This window comes from Tursiops truncatus, chromosome 15 (assembly GCF_011762595.2).
Source record: "Tursiops truncatus isolate mTurTru1 chromosome 15, mTurTru1.mat.Y, whole genome shotgun sequence".
In the NCBI taxonomy this organism is placed as follows: domain Eukaryota; kingdom Metazoa; phylum Chordata; class Mammalia; order Artiodactyla; family Delphinidae; genus Tursiops; species Tursiops truncatus.
In genome coordinates, this window is record NC_047048.1 from 45300019 (window position 1) to 45321709 (window position 21691).

Here is a 21691-nt window from a genome sequence, read left to right on the forward strand (position 1 = left end):
AAATGGAACAAAATTCTTTACAGCACTCATGGGCGTATATGAGGAGAAAACCAAAATCGGAAGAAAAATGCACAACACTGTGTGTTGTGTGAAACCTATTTGCTGTAATAACATGGTAATTGCTAAACCTCTGAAATTTAAGCCCCCATAGCATCTCTACTTATTGAATTGCCTTGTTTACTTAAGTCTCCTGTTCATCACTACATATATCCCAAAGCTCTTATTAAATAAGCAGAATCGGAGGCATGATGAACACTTTGATGGAAGACTTTAGTTTCATAAAAATCCTGATCGTGACGATTTAGCTATCAATTATCCAACAGCACACTCAGAAGTCACTTTATAAAAGTGATTAGTTATAAATAAAGAGATCTTAGATTACTGAAAAAATTACCAAACACCAGGAATCCCCTGTCAACAAAGATAACTTCACTCTTTAAGGAAAATAGCACCAGATGATCCCTGAATTCTTCATCTTAACGAAATCCACCCTGTTCTCTCCTTTACACACAAATCCATATTATCTAAAGACATAAAAATGAGATCATGGCTAAATGAATCTGATCATTTTGCCCATCTTCACCACTGAAACCAATCAACATAATCCCTTCAGTCAATTAATTACAGGAAAGTATTCCATCACCCATGGAACCCAAATGAAGCAGCATCAGCTAGCTCTGGCTCAATGACTAGGTCAACTTGATATTTATGGAATAAATGTATCTGCCTTTTCGAAACTGATAATCGAATTCCAGCATCTTGTATGCTCACTGATTGTGTTTTTCTCCTACCTGGTGCTGATTCTTGGCCAGCCATTCCTTAATGGTGCTGAGGGCGATGACTGCAGCAGGCTCGTTTGGGAAACCTAAGTGAAGAACAGAATAAAACAAATTTTTTTAAAAAGGCAAAGGCAATAGAGAAGTCAATCATGGTGTGATACTGGGTTTTTCTCATTTAAACAGTATTCATTTCAACCAATTAGTACTGAGCAAGGGAGACCTCAGCAATGTATACACTCTACACTGCGCATCACAGTATATGAAGCCCGCGATCCTATATACAAGGCATTAAGGGGGCTGGTCCTATGCCCGTCTAGAGCTAAAAGGCAATAAAGGACTAACGTATCTCTTCAGTTGCACGATGTCTATTAAAATATATTTATGGTTGCTTAATACCTTCCACAACATTTTCATATAATTTTCTCATATGAGGTGTCAGATTAATGTTTATTACCCTCAGTTTACAAATCAAGTAAACATGGGTCAGAGACTACATGTGGCTGAGCCAGGGTCACTCCATCAGTGAGCTGGCACAAGACACAGTGAACAACCAGTCCCATAGCCATACCACTGAAAGCTACTGTGCGAATTCAAGGAACGCAATGCCTGTTCCATTTAGAGCCATTGGAAATGACGTCTCACATGAAGACAATATGAAACGACCTGATTTTGTAGTACAGGTTTGGTTTTACAAGGGCAGGAAGAACGATGCACTTATAATACATCAGTGAACATGAGCACACATAATCAGAGTTTCTAAAATGCATCCTTTAGCGTATATAAACCAAGCACATTCGAGAACTTGCAGAATCATCAGACATTCTGCCAACAGAGATAAAAATATGTGAAAGAATAACCTTGTAAGTTACTTATTTATGGGGCAGAAAGAAGAAGAGATGGGAGTGACTGTTCTGTTGAAACTACTCTCTTCAAGCTCACCACTGGCTTCCTAATCAAGAAGGCCCATAGACTTCCAATCATTCTTCATCTTCTTTGGTATTAAATGTGTTTAACTAGTTTTTCATATTTCAATACGTCTTCCCTCTTGAACTTTTTAAAAAAGATTTTTAAATTGTTTTAAAGTGTACAATTCTGTGGTTTTTAATATGTCCACAAATTTGTGCAATCACCACCACTAATTTCAGGATATTTTCACTGTTCGAAAAAGAAAATCTGTACCCATTAACAGTCGTTTCCCAATCTCCCCTCCCCCCAGCCCCTGTCAACTACTAATCTACTTTGTCTCTATAGATTTGCAGATTCTTCTCCTAGATTTTTTAACACTGCCTTCTTCTGTGTCTCCTCGTACCTATTTGACCTCCCCTGGCTCCTTTTTCTAGGAGCATCCATTAAATGTCTGCCATTCCCAACACCCTAAACTCAGATGTCTGAGCTGATGCTATAAGCATCATCTACCAATATGTCCACGAGGACATCATCTTATCAGGGAGGCTCCCGTGACATTGTTCATGCAGACGAAGAAAGAGAGAGGTGGTGTTGAAATGGGGAGATTAGAGATTTAAAAGACCCCGTTTTACTGGAAGGCAAATACATATTCCAGTGGTTCATACTAATGGTTTAAATCTCAGTGGACTTTGAGAAAATGTGAGAGAGAAGAGAATTGTTGTTCGTCCCCACTTCCAAAAATAAATGTTGCCTTTCTAATTAGGTTTCTACATGCTTTGTTAGGGAGTATATTAGGAAAGGGGACAGAATAAAGCAGGGCCAAGCCCCACGTGGTCACTGTCATATGAGAGAGAGAACCGCTGTCATATGAAAAACGTGCATAAGTTCTCAAATTTGCAAATTCATCTATGATATTTGGGATTATGGGTTTGTTTTGCATTGTTTTAGCCCTTCCTTAAATTAAAGCTTCAAAATGTAAAACTCTTAAAGTTAGAAAAACCTATTAGCTAATTCATTAAACAAATTATTTAACTAGAAAAGAGTATGTATATACACGTATGTGTATATATGTATAGACAGACAGACGGACACACTTTTAATGAGTCCCTGTCTTTAAAGCCCAAAGTCTGGGGGGAGGAAATAAGAGGCAACCGCAACACAGTAGGACAAGGGCATTTAGGGATGTGGGGACATAGATGAAGAGCACTGAGGGAGGTTTTCTAGGAAAAGATAGAATGTCTGGGGGAGGGAACTATACGTGGGAAGCTGAGGAGACATTGTCCTCAGAAGCAAGCTATGAGCAGCAAGGAATTGATGGAAAAGGTGAGGGTGAGGGAAGGTAGATGGGGAGAAAGCAGGAGTCCTTGTGGGCTGCAAAGAAAAAGAAGGCAGCCAGGATGGGCATGTGTGGTTAGGGGTTACCCAGAGGAGGCTTTTCAGTCCACCTTTTCCCTGAGTTTAACACCAACATTTGTAATCACCCAGATGCCTCCCCTTGACAGGCTCTAGAACCAGAAATGCAATGTGTATTCCTCCACAAAAGGAATCCTTCCTGACTTTCTGGTTCTCGCTTTACCTCCTCCCCAGTCAGTGCAATATCTCGCTGCTTCCCCTGCTGGTAACCGGGTCCTACAGGCAGCATCCCTCTGAAGGATCCTACACCACCCTGTTCTTTCCTTCTTTTCCCATTGATCTTATCCGAGGTCGGATCAGCTCTCAGCCCGACAACAGCAGGTGACTTGTAACTGTGCCCCTCAATCTTCTCCCCTTCTCCCATCTATCCAGCACACCACTTTCAGGTGATTCTTCCTGAAGTACAGTTACCACCACCTTACACAAAACAGTGGCAGCCTTGGCCGACTGTCCAGCTCCTACACAGTAAACTTCAGCACCTTAGGTTGGCATTATATACCCCGGGGGCCTTTCTAGATTCGTGTCTTAGCTTTCCCTAGTTATTCTCTTCCCATGACAATCTTCTCCAACTTTTTGATATGTTTAAGAAGTATTTAAATAGTAAAATTATAGGGCTGTATAAAACTAATAAAACCATAATCACTCTCAGTTGCAATGGCCATCCGCATTAACCTTTAGAAGGAATAATTCCCCACAGAGAAATTATAAAAGTTCTCCCAGAACCATGGCAACTGTGGTCTCTTCTCAATTATGTGTGATCTTTTGGTCACTTTCCCACATTCATCCAAACCTCTGGCACTGAGTTATCATTTTCATCTCCACATCAAGGACTGCTATAACCTTGGGCGGTTTCAGCATTCAGGAAGATGACCCACCCAGCACCTGGCCTGCCAGTTCCCCGACCTGGTCGTTTTTGACAACAACTCCCACCTTCCCTCCTCCCCAGACCACACCCTGGACCTGGATGTAGTATTTCCATTCCAAAGCTACTCTCTGAAAACCTGTTCTCTTTAGTTTGTTCAGCTACTTTCCAAGGAACGTCCTTTAGAAGCATTTGAAGTCTGCTCTGTCCTCAAGCCACTCCCCAAATTAATGCTAACATTTCTCCCCTGAGGGGTCTGACTCTTTTCTCTCATGCTGTCTTACTCTTTGTTTTCTCATTCCAGTCACACTGGCCTTCTCTGTCCTCTGAATGTGGCATGTTCCTTTTCACCTTCCTACCGTCAGGCCTTGCTCATGCTGTTTCCTCTTCCTGAAATGATATTTCTGTCCTCTTTTCCCCAGCTTATTTTAACATTTGCCACGCCAACAAGGAAGGATCCTCCGATACAGATGACTACCCGTCTTATGCTTTCCTAACACCACGTAACTTTTCCTCACAGCACACACCATAGTTGCAATTTGACATTGATTTATGTAAATGTTTGATTAATATTCTTCATTGAGCGAAAGCCCTAAGGAGACAGATGCCACACCTGTTTTTACTTATCACTGTATCCCTAAAGCATTGCCAGCACATAGAAGATGATCAATAAATATGTGTTGAATGAATGGACCGTGGACTCGTGAGCCTTTGTATGGACAGCAGGAAAGGCTTATTACTGGGAAGTCAAGGGTGTTTAGCCCTAGAGTATGCGGAGGGCCAAGGGATTCTGAGACGTCCAAGCAGAATGACGTATCCACATTATTCTATTTCATCCCTGAGGGAAAACTATTGAGAAGAGGCATTTGAGAAAACACAACTCCTGGTGGGAAGATGTGCTGTCATTAATTAAAAGGGGAGGCAAATATCAAGGTAAATATCCCTGAAAACATACTTGCTTTTCAGCAGTATATGTACATAACATAAAGTATGATGTTCAGGGTAAACAGCAACAGCGTGATCCTTTGTCCACTTAACTGCAAGACCCCAAGGGTTACGAGCAAGGCCAGTGAATAGACAAGGGCAGATTTTTGCCCAGGGATGGGCTCCTGATGACAGCAAGGCCTGCCTCAGAAGGTCTCGACCGTATTCTGGTCACCAGGGGACTTTTGTTCACAAAAGCAGAATGGCCACCCAAAGGGAAGGTTGCAGACAAGCTTCAGATGAATCATTGAATTAGATGACATACAAAATCTCTTCCAAGTATGAGGGTCAATGAGGCCGAACCAGCCATTAATAATTCAGGGCCAAGCGTGCAGTTTGTGTGTGTGTGTGTGTGTGTGCGCGAGTGCGCACACACACACCCAGGTGTGCATAGAATCTGCTTCTGTCACTCCAAATCTGCTTAGTTCCTCATTCATTAGGATAGATTATTCAAATTAACTTTTGTTGTAAATGGTGAAGCCGACTTACACAATTTATACAAGATTTTTAAAAATTCACTTTTGTATTTAAATTGCTTGCTAAATTTTTACATACACACACATATGTATATATATAACCATTCCCAAATCAAGATATAAAACATTTCCAACACCCCAGAAAGCTACCTTGTCCCAGGTCAATATCTATCCCCTGAAGAAACTGCTATTCCCTCCGCTATTATCACAGATTAGTTTTGTCTGTCTTTCCACTTCATATACATGGACAATGTGCACTGTCTATATTTTGTTCAATATTATTCCTGCCTGATTTATCCATGTATCCATATATCCATGCTACATCCACACACAGAGCAGAAGCTCATTCTTTTTCGTTGTAGTGTTATATTCCATTGCATGAATGAATGTTCCACAATTTACCCATTCTAGTGTTGATGGACAACTGGGTTACTTCCAGTTTGGGGCTATTGTGAATAAAGTTGCCATGAACATTCCCATACATGCCACTTGGTGAACACAAGCACTTGTTTCTGCTGACAGGACACCCAGGAGTTGGGGCTACGGGTCCAGAGGTTATCCAGATGCTTAATTCTGGTAGATTCTGCCAGTTTTCCAAAGCAGCTGTAGCAATGTACACTCCCAACAGAAACGTAAGAAAGTTTAAAATAACGTATTTATCTTTCTAGTCAGTTAACGTGTCAGGATATATAATTATATTTTCTTGACCACATTTAAAGCTAGTAAGGATAGCTTTAGGCTAATCAATACCTTTTATAGCTAGAAGCTCAGACACGTTTTATGACTCACCTGTTTTCTCTCTACAAAGCAGTGAGTACTTAAACCATGAGGGGACAAATTCTGTCAACAGAACATCAAAACAAAAGAGGGAGAAGGGGGGGACAAAACAAAAGGGGAAAAAGTGAAACAACGAGTTTGCAATGCCTTTCATCCATGGCACATCAAATACCACTTTAGACATTTTTTCTTACTCCGTTATTACCCGATATTTCACTTTTCATCAAGCTGCAGAAAGATACAGCAATGAAGACTCACTGAAGGTTCTACCCGGCCACTGAACTATTTGTTGGAATTGGGGAAAACCGGGAATGTTTTCAACACAGCGAGAGTGAATCTGGTTTTGACCTTGCCCTAGACGGTTTTCCTCTCTAGCTTTCATTTTTTTTTCATTTTGCTCTTGTTGATAATTCCCCAATATCTTTAACTTTGTCTATAGGCTCCTATGTGGAAACATTGTTCCCTTGTTACAAAACTCAAACATTTTCTATTGAAAATCTAGCATAGTCTGAAATAAGTATAGATATAACTTACTCTGCTGGTAAAACAGCCCTTTTTGGAGGAAGAAGCAATGATCAACTTTTGTTTTAAACTTAGAATGAGGGTCTGCTTGCAGCTACAGATTGCCAAAGCATACAAAGGCATATGGTAATACCTTAAATCAATTATTTCTCAGAAGTTCTTAGCACACAAAAAAAATTTAAACTCAAACTGACAGGATACCAGGTACAATTAATCCATGCTTTAAAACATTAAGTCCATCTAACATTTACAGTCGAGCCAGGGCCTCTGTTTCTTGAATTTTCCCCTAGCATCCCTTTCCAGCCCAGTTTCCGGGAGTCACCTCTACTTTAACTGTGGATGCCTCTCTAGCAGTTGTAAGAAGAAAGCAATCTGGGAGATGAAGGTCCAGGCAAAGCTCAGAAATGTAAAAACTATTGTTTATGTAGCGAATTATTTTCTCTTTAGCTGCACAATTTCTTCTTTAGTGGCCTTCACCTCAAAGGGGGTTTAGTCCATACCCTCAACCCTACCCAGCAGGGCACTTAGCCCAAGGCTGGGATAAAATACTACCAATTGTATGGAATCATAAATCCCCATGTCCATTGCATATTATTTAGAAAGTGGTTGCCATGCTCACCAGCCCTCAGGGTGACTGTAAGTACCAAATTGGGGCGGAATGACTATAAATATCCAGAAATAAGCAGCAACAGTTAAATAAAACTCTCTGGAACTCTGCACACTAAATTCATGTCCACTTTTAAGCCCTCCCTCCCCATCAAGTCTTTAATGAGGAAAGCGTGCTGATTTAATTCTATTTGCACACAAACCCAAGTAAAATAAAAAGATCATGCAATTATTATTTTTTATTTTTTTGCGGTACGCGGGCTTCTCACTGTTGTGGCCTCTCCTGTTGCGGAGCACAGGCTCCGGACGCACAGGCTCAGCGGCCACGGCTCACGGGCCCAGCCGCTCCGTGGCATGTGGGGTCTTCCCGGACCGGGGCACGAACCCGTGTCCCCTGCCTTGGCAGGCAGACTCTCAACCACTGCGCCACCAGGGAAGCCCTCATGCAATTATTAAACGTGGGATTTTCAGCATTGATGAAAATCTCTGTCCTAAATGATGGGGATCACGTATCAGTGGGTTTATTAAAACGTTAACATCAGTTGAACTGGGATTGTCAACATTGACCGTCAATGTAAAATTACACTTCGATATTTCAGAGAGGATAGCTACAGTCTTTTTCTATCTTAGCACATGAGTTCTGGTGTGGGGACCAAATGGACATGAAACAATACACTTTATAAGCCCAGGTAAAAGGAGATGAAATGTGAGATGAGTTATGTTTTGCTCAGAACATTCCTCACCAACCTCCCCGAACACACACACCCCTGTCCTGCATGCGAAAGAGAGGGGGAGGGATGCAGATGGAGAATGTGGTGGGCATGGGGAAGTACAGGGCAATGAATTTATTTTTTTTTAAAATCTCAAAACAGCTTCCCATCAACCCCCTCCCCCAGGCCTCCTTCCAACCCACAAAAGCAATTCTGATGGTATGATGGAATCAAATTACTTGAGAGAAATGAGGGGAAGGAGGCTCACCGTTAAGCAATTGCCGGAGCAGCCACTCAGACGATTCTGGCTAAAGGCTGAGTTTCACAAGAGATAAAACAGGTGAAGTAATAAGAGTGACACTGGCCTCTGTTACTGCAGTGAGCACGGCAGCAGAATGCTAAAGAGGGTGCCACTGGCTTCCCTCAGGAGAGCAAAAGGGCACACAGCAGGCAAGAGCGAGGCTTTCGCAGCCCGTCTTCAAGATGGTGGGGTCTTAGCTGTTGTTTGAAAGGGCAGGCTTTGTTACACGTGTATATAAACATAACTCGGCAGGCTCTGTTATATGCGTATATATACACAATATGGCATATTAATAAGCTGGATTGCCGTAGATGCTGACCGGGCCCTACATACGTCACTGTGGCACGCGTGCCATCCTTGCATCCTGGCTCAACTTACAACCTCTGGCAGCTGCTGCCTTTTTACTGTGGGTTCTCACTGCCCACCTGTGGAGTAGGTCCGAAGTGTCAGGGAATCAAGGCCACCGCGAGCATCCTTTAACCCATGATTAGTGAGATGGTGGGTACGTGTCCCAGCTCACGTACCCCCAGGAAGGCTGAAGTGCAGGCTGCAAGTTGCCCAGCGGGTCGATGCTCCAGTGGTCCACAGCAACAATGCTCAGCAATGCACTCTGTTGGCTTCTTCCCTTCCTTGTCTCTCTTTCCCCACTCCCTTTCCTGAAATGACCTCCCAAATTCACTACTTGCCCCCAAACCCTGACCTCTGAATCTGCTTTTGGGGAAACCCAAACTATGACAGCCATCAACACCCATTCATGAACCTGAGAAAAAGAGATGCCACGTCTTATCTGGATAGCACTCTTTCTCTAAACTTTTCTAGTTGTCACCTCTGGCACATGCACGGTAGAGAACGTTTTACAAGTTACTTAAGGACGCGGGGGAAAGAGTTGGGGAGCTCGCTACTCCTCAGCATGAAGCACAATCCTTTTTTTACTTTGTGGGGCTGTAGAGGTCACAGGGCTGGGCTCACGTTGGCGTGAAAAGCTGCCACACTAGACAGAAATCTTGAAAAATAGGAAATTGTTGCTGCTGCTGTTAACATTTATCGAACAATTATTATGTAGAAGTCACTCTAAAAGAAACGCATGTAAACACTACGTAATCTTCACAACAACCCAAAGAAGAGAAAAAGGAGAAGAAGGAAGATGAGTTGGCTTCTAAATGACTTAGTGTCTTGAGGGAGGGATTGATCAAGGATGATTAATTTGAATTAATATTAAATACTTTGCAGGAGGTATGCAAAGCATAGTCTGTGTTGTACTGCCTTTAATGAACTTATTATCACTCACTAATGTGATAACTGTGATCCGGACCAGCATCCACTTGAAGAGGAAGCAATGATACTGCCTATGGCTATGGACGGGCATGGGGTGCGAGCCTAGGCTATTCGTAGGAGCCCTGCCAACTCTGGCTTCCACATAAAATAGCCCAAATCCTCAAAACTCCCTTCCGGATGTATGTAACCTTTCATTTTATAGAAGCAAAAAAATGATTGTAAGGGAACTCAAGCAAGGGCAGGGCCAGCCCCGAAGCCTGGGTCTACTGACTTCCCTCCATCCATCCACACTCTAGCCCAGGGCCTGGCATTCTGTTCTTCCCCACATCTCCGCAGAATGCATGCACGTTACCACAACCCCTCTCCTTCACAGACTCCAGTCCCAACGCAACACTGTTTCAAATTCCAAAGAAAGGAAATCAAACTGCAGGCCCCTGTGGTTAGAAAGGTTGTTCCCCAAGTACAGAGCTTCCTGTGAGGACCACACCCAATAGACCAGGGGCCACTGATGTTCTGCCCTTTCTCACACAGCAGCACTCAGTCTAGCATTTAATGTCTTCATTGCAGAGCATGAGTGGGGCCCAAGGAGGGCCACAGAAAAGCTGATGGTTCTGATGATGCAATTATTCCTCAACATGTAGGTACCATCATTGCAGACACAATTAGAACCCGTACCTTTGAAGCTCACCGGCTCACAACAGAACTTCTGTGACATTATGCCTTTCCCAACGGCGCCTTACCCCTTCCTTTATTTTATTCAACTTAGTACTAATTTTCCTAGCAGGACCTATAGGATTGGTCATAACATAAAAAAAGAAAATTCTATACTTATTTGAATCTCCTCACACACACTCTGTCATTTCACTTGACATTGTGTGCCACAGCAAGTGATACTCCATAAATTCTACTCTATTCAGTCCCAGACTTGAGTTACTGTTGCTTTCACCTCTTAAAACAAATTGTGAAACATGAAGTTTTCCTTTCAAGCTGTCTTTGCTCAGCAAAGCAGGTCTGAATGAGCCGCATTTTTATGAGACACAAGCTTACCATCTATGCAAGTTTCATCAGCTTCTCAAACTTACGAGCACCAGTGTCTATTTCTAAGGGTGTTTTTAAAAATCATCTTCTGCCTAAGGAATTATAATAATGACCTGAGAAATGGCTCATGAAACAAATTCTGCTCTATGCAAGCTGTTCCTATACCCCTGAATAAGTCTCTTGAAAAAGGAGATGAAAGATCTCACAGAATCACCTGGAAAAGCATTTTTGTAAAATTTTTTAAAAGAGCATTTTTCCTACAGGGCTAATCGAGGGAGTTCATTGAGGACATCACATTTGAGTAGAAAAGATTTATACTGGGATCAACTGAGAGATGAAAATGCAGTTTCTATTTCTGAACTGGTGGCATCTATGGGGCATGGACCTGGTGGCCAGTGATGATCTCATGTCCATACGAGGAGCCCCTAGTGACTTCCTCCACACTTATGACCAAAGTCCAAACCCCTCATTTTGGCTTGCAGAGCACTTCCACTGCCATTGTCACAATCTGAAATGATCTGTCCCACGTGCTTGGCCACCACGCATCTACCCCATTGGAATAGCAGATCCATGAGGCAGAACCCTTATCTTATTCATTTTTCCACCTTCAGTGCTCAGAGCAAAGTAGGTGCCCAATAAGATGGTGTGTTAACAACAGGAACACGGGACATATCCAGTGTCCTGTGAGGCTCCCTCGCATCCTGCGGTGATTTTATGCCACCTGAGGCCTAGGAAAAAACCAGCCCTTGCACTGGAGGGCAGGAAGTGAATTAATTCTGTGCTGCTCTCTGGAGCCTGCTGGCCAAACCCCCTACACATGGGACCTTGGTACAACCTAAAGGCATGGCTGAGGAGAATGAAAACTAGGTCCCCTTGGCTTTAGGTCCGATAAACACCTCTTGGGCTTCTGTCACCCTCGAGCAGGCAGAGCAGAGGACTTCCTTCAGGAACACATCAGCACACAGGGTCTCTGAGCTTTGCTGTCACTGACTCGCAGGCATGAAACTACTTATGTCCCCAGAAGCTGCTTTTATGCCCCCACCTGCAGTCAGGTGCAAGATTCTCCTGAAGGAGTCACGCTGAAGACTGTCATCACAGCTCCCAGCACTGTGAACTCCGATCACCAAATATGGAAGAAGATGAGTTAGTCCCCAAAGCCCCTGATTACTGGCTTTTACTCCCCAATGACTGGTTGAATTCCTGTGTAAACTGCCATCATTCCAGGAATTCCTCTGAAAAGCTTCTCAGTGACCAACCCCAGGATGAGGAATACTCAGTGTGGACAATCTCTCCTCTCATGTCTGAATGCCGAGACAGACGCTGGTTGCAGCCGTCGACAATCTGAGGTCTGTCTGAACTAGTGTCTCAATGTTAGCATGTGGAGTTTTCCTATATAGGGATGGACCAGTTGGTGGAAACTCTTCTCTACCGTTTTATAGCATTTACAGTGGCAGCCACTCCTTTGCTGAGTGAGGCAGAGATGAGTGCAATCTTGGGGCCTAAAACTGTAACTAAAAAGAAAACATTTGATGTGATTTTTGTGATCAAAAATACATTATTTGATATAATTCAAGTCCAGTAGAGGACCTCACACTGAAGGTCATTTTCAAAGACATTCCAAAAGATACCAAGTGAAAAGTTCTGAAAATTTCCGTGTTGAGACGGAGGGCAAAGCTTCGTCCGATGTGAGCAGTAATGACACCATTAGACCGCTGTGTCTCTTTGTGACAGTTGAGTTTCTGAGTGCGCTGGATCGGACCAGCATCCCCAGTTCTACACTCTTCTTTGCTAGATCCTTTGCCATCTGGCTTTGCAGAGCCTGTCCCCATGGGTGGAGTGTATTTCTCTGCCCGAATGATGTCGAGTTTGGCCTTGTGACTTGCTTTGCCCAATAGGATGTGAGCAGAAATGAGGTTTTAAAAGCTCTTGCTGGCATAAAAAGAATGCCCCCAGGGAGGCCCCGCCCTTTCAAACTGGCACCTGAAATGAGACAGGTGGAAGAAACGGGGCCGCAGTAGAAGCCTGCAATCCAGCATGGCCAGACCAAGCCTGGCCTCCATCAGTTAAACCACAGTCAGCCCTCAGGACCGTGAACCAGAAAATAACTGCTATTTGCTGTCAGCCATTGGGTTTGGGGGTTGTCTGTAATGCAAAAAATCTGACGACACACTGAGCTAGAACTGTTAGTGAGGGAACATAAGCTGCTTCTGAAATCCCACTAAGGCCGCACAGCACCCAGGAGTCGTTTGTATTCTTATCTAGGCCTTTGCAATCTTCAGAAAGTGGTTTCACCGGTAGGCTCTTTGCCCAGGGTAAAACCATTATTTACATCATAAAGTCTGCATACTAGTTCAAGGATTCAAAGAGGCATGGGAACTGGTTTAAGAGAAACCCTGGAACAAGGGAAAGAGAAGAGGTCTTGGAGTCAGACCTACCAGACTCTGCATCTCCCCCTGTAAATTGCCAACTGTGTGAGCACCGTGCGTTTCTGTTCCTCAGGGTCCGCACCTGCAACGTAGGGATAAGGCTCCTCTTATTGTGAAGATGAAGTTGTGTACGTCACGTGCCTCTTGTTCATCACAGGTTTTCTTGTTTCAGCCCCTTTCCCTATAGGTACTTTAATAAAGATGTAAGAAAGCTGAAGGATGTAAGAAAGCCTAAATGTAGGAGAATGCCGGTCAGCACAGGAGGCCTGGAGACCCAGCTGGGAGCTCTAAGGTCTTCAATCTGCCACAGGGCAGCGGCCACAATCGAAGGTGCATTCAATTTTCAAGATAAAGTGCAGTCTCACCATCCCCCCCAAGAACTTGGGAGTAGATTTACATTGCCTATTTTTTTCCAGATATCCCTTCCTGACACTTGAAAACACAATTTTTGGTAAGAGAAACAGGTATTCACAAAACTGACCTCATTTACAGCTAAACCTCTGAAAGAATTGTACCATACTTGCTGTAGTCTAAAATATACTTATCAAAGAATCTTACTAATTAGATTCCCCCAAATCATGCCACTCTGGATTTCTAGTAATAGGAACACGTTTCTTTAAAGAATCTAAAAGGAATTTGGAGTGGCAGGAACAATGGACTGATCCGTCGCATATATGATTTTTTTCTAAACAGTTCTATCTAGAACATCCCCTTCACTGGTTTTTAGATTTCTAAGTTCTACCCAAATATAAGATACTGCTCCTCAAAATGCCTAGAGGGATGTAATTGGATACGATGCCTGTACCACTTCCCTCAGACAGACAGAACCTGGCTCTTTCCTCTAAAGCATAGTGAGGCATTTGGGGGATAGTCGGCATTTGAGGGATGATAGAATAATGTAGAGACCAAAGAAGCCACAGAACTGTAAAGTAGGACAACTGCATTTTCAAATGCAAATTTCCCACAGTGCTCGTCATTGTGCATCTTAATAATGAATGACAATATTTCACAAACCATGAGCTCTAGACCAAGTTTGTGGTCAAGTAATGAAATCCTAGAAGGACATATTTCTCATCAAAAATCAATTTGTTCTCCTGCTGGAGCCGTATGTAGTAAGCAAACACAGGACAGGATGAAGTTGTAACGCGCCATGAAAACCTGCCGGGGCCAGAAAAGAAGTTGAGGATGTGCTTTTAGTGGTAATGATATCCACTTAAACATACATGCTAAAGATTTATTCTGATGCATCCCTTTAGGAAGTTGGAACTTTTGTGTAGACTCCAAAGTATTCCTGACAGAAATATAGATATAAATATCTACTTTACAAATAAATATAAATACTGGTCACACAGTATTTCACTTATGTAACACCTGACAATTTTTTCTTGAAAAGGAGAATGGCATTCTGGCACGTAAGGGCATTTGGAATTCATCACTCCCTTCTGACAAATAAAAGGCTGAACAGGGCTTCCCTGGTGGCGCAGTGGTTGAGAGTCCGCCTGCCGATGCAGGGGACGCCGGTTCATGCCCCGGTCTGGGAGGATCCCACATGCCGCAGAGCAGCTGGGCCCGTGAGCCATGGCCGCTAGGCCTGAGCGTCTGGAGCCTGTGCTCCGAACGGGAGAGGCCACATTAGTGAGAGGCCCACGTACGGCCAAAAAAAAAAAAAAAAAAAAAGGCTGAACAAACTGAAAAAAATTTAAAAATCTTCTTAGATCCATCAGAGAAGTGAGGTCACAGAGCAAACCACTATCCCTTTAACTTGGAGAGACAGGTGAATACAGAGAATCACAACTTACCAGAGCAGAAACTCCTAAGCAGAAACTTCCACAGGAGCCAGCACCACCGTAGGAAAATCTAAACTGTAACTGAGGAATTGTTTGAGCTTGGAGTAGACAATTCTGTGTCAACTTCAAGAAAAGATAACTGTTATCTGACTAGCTCGACGAGCTTACTCAGGAAGAGTCAGAGGAGCTGCAACTCACAAAACACAAGCTCTGGCAGACCACAGGCAAACCCAGAAAACAAACGAGGCGAGCTTGCTTTTATGGAGAAAAGGGGAAAATGGGCAGGACTGTTCTAAGTGAATGTTCATTGGAGGAAAGTAAGAGTTCAGGGTGGTGGTGTCTTCTCATTGGCTGAGCTACAGAGTTTTCCATTGGCTGGGCTTGTTGCTGGGCGAGAAGAACATCATCCTTCCTCTTGATGGGGGTAAAGTAGGCGCACCTGCCTGTTGGAGACGCAAGGGAGTCTCTTCTATTCGGCATAATTGACAAAGACTGGTGGGGTGTAAGAACTCGCCCTACAGGTCTTCCCAGCTCCAATTTTAATTGACGTTTCCTTTATTAATTTTCACGCCGTAAAGTTAAAAATTCCACGGGGTGGGGTGGGGGGCTAGTCGTAGGGTGGCCCCACACATTTTTGTAAATTTTACCTTGCCAGGTTCTCACAGTGAATGCAGAGAAAAATCCCCTCGTGCTACCTGCACGGGAGGGGGAAAGGAGCTTCTCTGAAATATGCCACTCTGTTCGTAACAAGGGCTGCCTGCAGGAGAAACTACTTTACCAGAGCCTAACCTGCTGAGGTTTATTTAGAGCCTAACCTCCCTGGGGGAAGGGCAATATTCTACTTCAGCCAGCTCTAGGCATCCACATGGGGGAAGGGAAATACCCAACTCCAGCCACTCTAGTTATCTTATCCACCTGAGGGGGAAAAGGGGGAACCAAGAAGCACTTGTGATATTCACAGTTCAGAAGCCCAGGCTCAAAAAAGACAGAGACCTAATCACAGGACTATAGAATGCACCCTCTCCCCACCACCTCACCTCCACCTTATTAAAGGTCTATTTACTGCAGCCCCATTTGCCCAGTACATCTGTGAAAGACATCGTCAAGTGAATGAAAGACAAGCCAGGCAGGGAGAAAATATTTGCAAAAGACATAACTGATAAAGGACTGTTACCCAAAAATAAACAAAGAACTCTTAAAACTCAGCAATAAGAAAATGAACAACTTGATTTAAAAATGGGCAAAAGATCTGATCAGATACCTCACCAAAGAAAATACACAGATGGCAAATAAGCTTATGAAAAGATGCTCTGCATCATGCTATCAGAGAACTGCAAATTAAAACAATAAAGAGATACCACTACACAGCTATTACAATGGCCAAAATCTGGAATATTGACAACACCAAATGCTGGTGAGGATGTGCAGTATCATTCGTTACTGATGGGAATGAAAAAGGGTACAGCTACTTTGGAAGACAGTTTCTTACAAAACTAAACATACTTTTACCATATGCTCCAGCAATTGTGCTCCTTAGAATTTATGTAAAGAAGTCCACACAAAAACCTGCACACTGATTATTCATAATTGCTTTATACAGAATTGCCTAAATTGAAAGCAACCAAAATGTCCTTTAGTAGGTGAGGGAATAAACAAACTGTGGTACATCCAGACAATGGAATATTAGTCAGTGATTAAAAGAAACGAGCTATCAAGATGTGAAAAGACACAGAGGAAACTTAAATACGTATTACTAAGTAAAAGAAGCCAATCTGAAAAGACTATACACTGTATAATTCAAACTGGAAGAGACAAAACTATAGACACAATAAAAGGATCAGAGGTTGCCAGGGGTTAGTGGGGAGGAAGCGATGAACTGGTGGTGTAGCATAGAAAAGTTTTTAGGGCGATGGCAGTATTCTTTATGATACTATAATTATAGATATATGTCATACTTTTGGCCAAACCTATAGAAAGTACAGCACCAAGAGTGAACCCTAATATAAACTATAGACTGGCAGTGTAGGTTCATTGATTATAAATAATGTACCACTCTGCTGTGGGATTGTGGTGGAGGCTGCATGTGGGGACAGGTGGTATACAGGAAATCTTGGTATTTTCCGCTCAGTTTTGTCACGAACCTAAAACTTCTCTAAAAAAAATAGTCTATTAAAAATAAAATAATGTAAAGTAAAACAGCGTAAAATAAACAGCTCTCAGCTATGACAGATGAGCATTTCCAGCTGTTATTTTTTAGCATATTTTCTAAATGACAGTTTACCCACCAGTGACTTCAGTGTTCTTTTGGAATCCTAAATTCAGAAGCTCATTTTAGGAAATGATATTAAAGCAATTCCTGTGTGACAGCAAGCACATAGAATTCCAAGTCTCTCAAGCACAGAGGCCTGGTAATTACTAAGGAATGTTTTATCAGACGCAGAACTCTTCTTTGTGTAATAATGTCAGTAGTGGCTTTAATAACACGTTGAAGTTACAAAGCACTTTTCATGGTCATTAGGAATTCCCTTTGGTACTGCCCAGTGCATTTCATGTCAAAATTATACTCGGGCACATCTCTGACATATGATAAATACTGCATTTCCATAAAAAATGTAGAATGGACTTGATACATACAATATGGACGAATCTCACAGACAGTACTTCGAATGAAAGAAGCCAGACACAAAGTGTACATACGGGCAAGATTCCATTTATATGAAGTTCAAGAACAGGCAAAACTAAGCTGTTAGAAATCAGAACAGTGGTTGTTTAAGGGGGGCTTGGCTTGACTGAAAGGGGTCATGATAGAACTTTCCAGGGTGATAGAAATGTTCTATCTTGACTGGGGAGTTGGTTACACAGGGATATGCATTTATTCAAATCTTCCTTACTGATTCAGAAGCCATGAAGAAATTCCTTCTACATGGTTCGAGTGCCCAAAATGGGGCACAGGTGCCCAGATGGACTGCTCTTACTAGTGACCAGTGCTCACGTAAAGCAAGTGGACGAGTGAAGTTTGAGAAGGAGACTCCTAGTTTTCTTATCTGTCTGCAGCACAGATGAGAGTGATAATCACTTTCACGATCAATATATTTTGTTAAAAAAAAAAGGGGGGAGAGAGAGAAGGAAGAAAACGAAGATGAAGAGAGTAAAAATTCCCCCTTGGTAGATGGGAACGTGGGGAGCACAGAAGGCGAGAAAGATCAGTGGGGGAGGAGCCAGGCTGGCGATGGAAGAGGGGGCGGAGTCTGCCCAAGGTGGTGGGCAGGTAGACGGAGCAGGCAAGTGACCCCTGCCCTGGGGGAGCAGAGTGAAGCAGCCCAACATGTTTGTAATTTTCTCCTCTGCAGGGTTAGAAACAACAAATTAAGAACCAGGACAACTGCAATCTTGACATATTCCTTAAGCTTCACAATGCCCCTCTATGCCGAATTGTGATTATATCCTAAGGATTAGCAGCAAACCATAAAATTTAAAGAAGCTGTGGATTGCTCTTTAGGGATAAGAAGGAAATAGGGAACCACGGGGACCACAGCTTTCTCCTCAGCTAGACTCAGTGAGAGAGAAAGCCTAGGGTGAAACGGGCAGCGGCAGTTTTAAGGAAAAAGAAAAGAGGATGGTGGAATAATCCATACGGGCTGAATTAAAGACGAAAATGAGAGCATGGGAGGTCACATGCGGGTGTGACAATTCATCCTTTGCTCACCTCTCCCCCTTCCCCACCACCCAAAAATAATGATAATGATTCATAAATCACACCCCCCCACACACAAAGCCCTTCTATTCCTATTGGGATGCCTTATATTTTTTAAGCTAAATCATTGTGGAGAAAATTATTTTAAAATAATCAAAGGAGGCATCCCATAAAGTGACTGCTAGAGAAAAAAAGAAAGAAGGAATTCAAGATGTCACAATGGTTTGGGGGCCACTATTATACGACTGGTTTAATTTACTTCTCCTCAAGGGCAGAAGCCAGCCCTGTCTCAGAATTTATTTCTGTCTGGTCACCTTCTCTCTGCATCCCAGTCAATTCCTTCAGCAACTGTGTAACTTGTTTATACTCAGATTAAACTGCATTCATTTGTATGCTGCCTAGGAAATAGGAGGTTTCTAAACGTGTTTATTTTCTATAACCTGGGCTATCCAACAAGAACCTGAGTGTAGGCTATCTCTGGCTTGCTTTCTGGAATCATAGTATTTATGCAACGTGATGCTTTTAGTTAACACCGAGCTCAAGCAGCACTATTCATAGGCTTCGTAGCTCAGATTCTCTCTCTAGTATGTGGGTGTATATATATATAAATATAACATATATTTTATATAAATATTTTATATATATATATATATATATATACACACACACACACACACCATCCAGGCCATATACACGAGAATATAAACACATTGTGCTAAGACTTCATCTTAGTTTTTATTACCCAGACGAAAAGGACCTTGGCCAGCCTCTGCCTCGTGTTTAACACGTGCGTCATTCAGCCACTTCCAGAGCAGTAGATACTACAACCAAATTATTCAGATGCCAATCTGGTCAGCTCCTGTAGACACAGACCCTCTCTCTGCAGGTGCAGAATGACATGCACCCTTGAGCCCAAACCATAATGTTATGTAAGACAGCACCTTCTATTTTGGTTTCTCTCACAAATGAAGTACGGAGTAGCACGCTCTCCAAATGAGAACTACAACACTGCAATGTGTCAACGTGAGCGTTTTATAATTAAATATTAAATACATAGTTTCCTTACTTTCAAAGAACGCTATGGTTAGGGAAAGCAGGCTGCCCAGTGAACCACAGTCATGGAGGGGCACAGCCATGGCCAAAGTAGGGTGGGGGGGAGGATAGCAGGGTAGGGAGTTAGGGGAGTGAGGGTGGGGACGGCTGAGAAATAGCCCAAGCACTTCCTCCCACCTTCCCATCCTGCAGTTACCCCAACTCTCCCCTCCCCTATCAGCCAAACCCAGAGTCTAGGCAGCAGGGACACTGGGGTGGCCTTGCACAGAGCAGGACAGAGAAGGGAGGGCAAGGGGAGGAGGGGCGAAACAGAATCACCAAGAAACAAGGGGATTGCGCTGTTATAAAACACAACCTTCACCAAAGTTAACTCATCAGGTTATCACTTCTAAAGTGTCAGTTACTACAGACCGAGCCCCAAAGACAGGGCAGCACACAGAAATGGCACAGCAGCCGGAATTGGGCAAATGTGACTTTGGTTATGAGCCACGGGTCCAGGAACTCGAGTAGACAGGTGGGAACTGGTGAATCCGGCTCATGCCAACATGTGCCCAGTCTTAAGGGAGGAGGCTTGTTGCCCAGTTAGGTGGCAAGCTGCTTTCTCAGAGAGTGAGTCCAAAGTGTCGGGACCGCAACCTTACTTGTTCCACAAGCTTATAACTCACAAGCTGATATTCACAGTCCACGAATCTGCAGTGCACAGATTCCCTTGAGGCCTGTGGCAATCAGGACCTTTACATAATTAGCAAAACTATGGATCCATCGGGACTTAATCACGTTCTCTTCCACACGAAACTCGTTCAGATCCTGGTAAGTCTTTGAAAAGATCAATTTATTTTAATATCATATATTACATTTACTGTTTATTATTTTCAAATATTTTAAGTACAGAGTGGCCTTTCAAACATATCTGTGCTTATGTGCATATGTGTTTATATATTTTATATTTACATATGTATAGCTCTTCCAATACCCCAGGGTGATTTTAACAGTCAGCGAGTGTCAATGAATTTAGTCAAATACCATTCAAGGGCATCAAACTTTTGTCTGGCATGTTCAAATCAGGAGTAGCAGCCGGTGCGGAAAATGAAGACCATTTCCCAGGTTTCTCTTAAAGAAGAGGCACTCAGCCTTCATTTTAAATATGTTCTGAAGGCTAATGTACCTGGCAGAGCAGAAAGTAAAGAGAGAACATGCAACACATCTGCAAACAGCAGTACAGCACTTGCTAAAGTTCATTGCTTAAAAAAAAAAAAAAAAAGCCGGGGCAATCAGTATTTGATGTTGAACAAGTGCCCCCCCACAAACCAGGTCCAGTTAGGTACCGAGCAAATCCACACCACGTTCATCACATTGTCCTCTCCAAGCCTTTGTCAAGAGAAAACTGTCTCTCAGGTGTCAAGAAGGATTTGTGAGAGTTAATCTGATTTTTCATGAAGGAAGTCTTTAGTACTTAACCAATATGCTCCACTTTCTGCCAGACACGTGAAACGGCTGTCTGACGTCAGCACCACCTGCTGTGCTCTCCTCTTTCTTGTATTGATTTATCTGCTAACCTTGACGAGGCAGTCTTAGGTTGCAGATGGATCACGCACCAGGAGAAGGCCACTTTGCCTAGCGACAATCGCATTTGTGATTGACAGCCACCGAGCACCCAAACGGCCTGGGATCTACAAAACCTCTTGAATCTCTTTCCAAGAAATAGCCATTTTTCCTTCCCTGCAGTCTTCATTTGGGAATTAGAGAAAACATCGCTGTAAAATAGCCAACTTCCTTATTTACTGTGACATTCACAAGTTGTCATACTCTGTCACCCAGTTTGTCAGGAAGTTTCTCCTAGATGTCAAGCACTGGGCTGGGGGCCTCTGGTGAATGGGAGAGAATTTCTAGCTTCAAAGAACTTGATAAAGAGAAACAAGACTCACACACCTACAAGCACACACACATGCATGTACTTATGCATGCTGGCAGGTAATGCTGGTGCTCCATCCACATTTTCTTGGCCTTTCCTACTTATCACCTGCATCTTTGGTGGACAGTCGTGGACAAGCCCATGACTTCCTATTTCATGCACCAGTGTCT

The 21691-nt window shown here is 43.0% G+C and overlaps 1 protein-coding gene across 2 annotated transcripts in view; it reads right to left on the reverse strand.

Annotated features, from left to right (window-relative positions):
- MACROD2 (mono-ADP ribosylhydrolase 2) overlaps positions 1 to 21691 on the reverse strand; it is a 2000643-nt gene that overhangs the window by 543672 nt on the left and 1435280 nt on the right. For both annotated transcript variants that reach the window (XM_073792642.1, XM_033840110.2), the window contains exon 8: positions 792 to 865. In XM_073792642.1, the coding sequence (XP_073648743.1) occupies positions 792 to 865 (74 nt within the window). The remainder of the gene's footprint in view (positions 1 to 791; positions 866 to 21691) is intronic.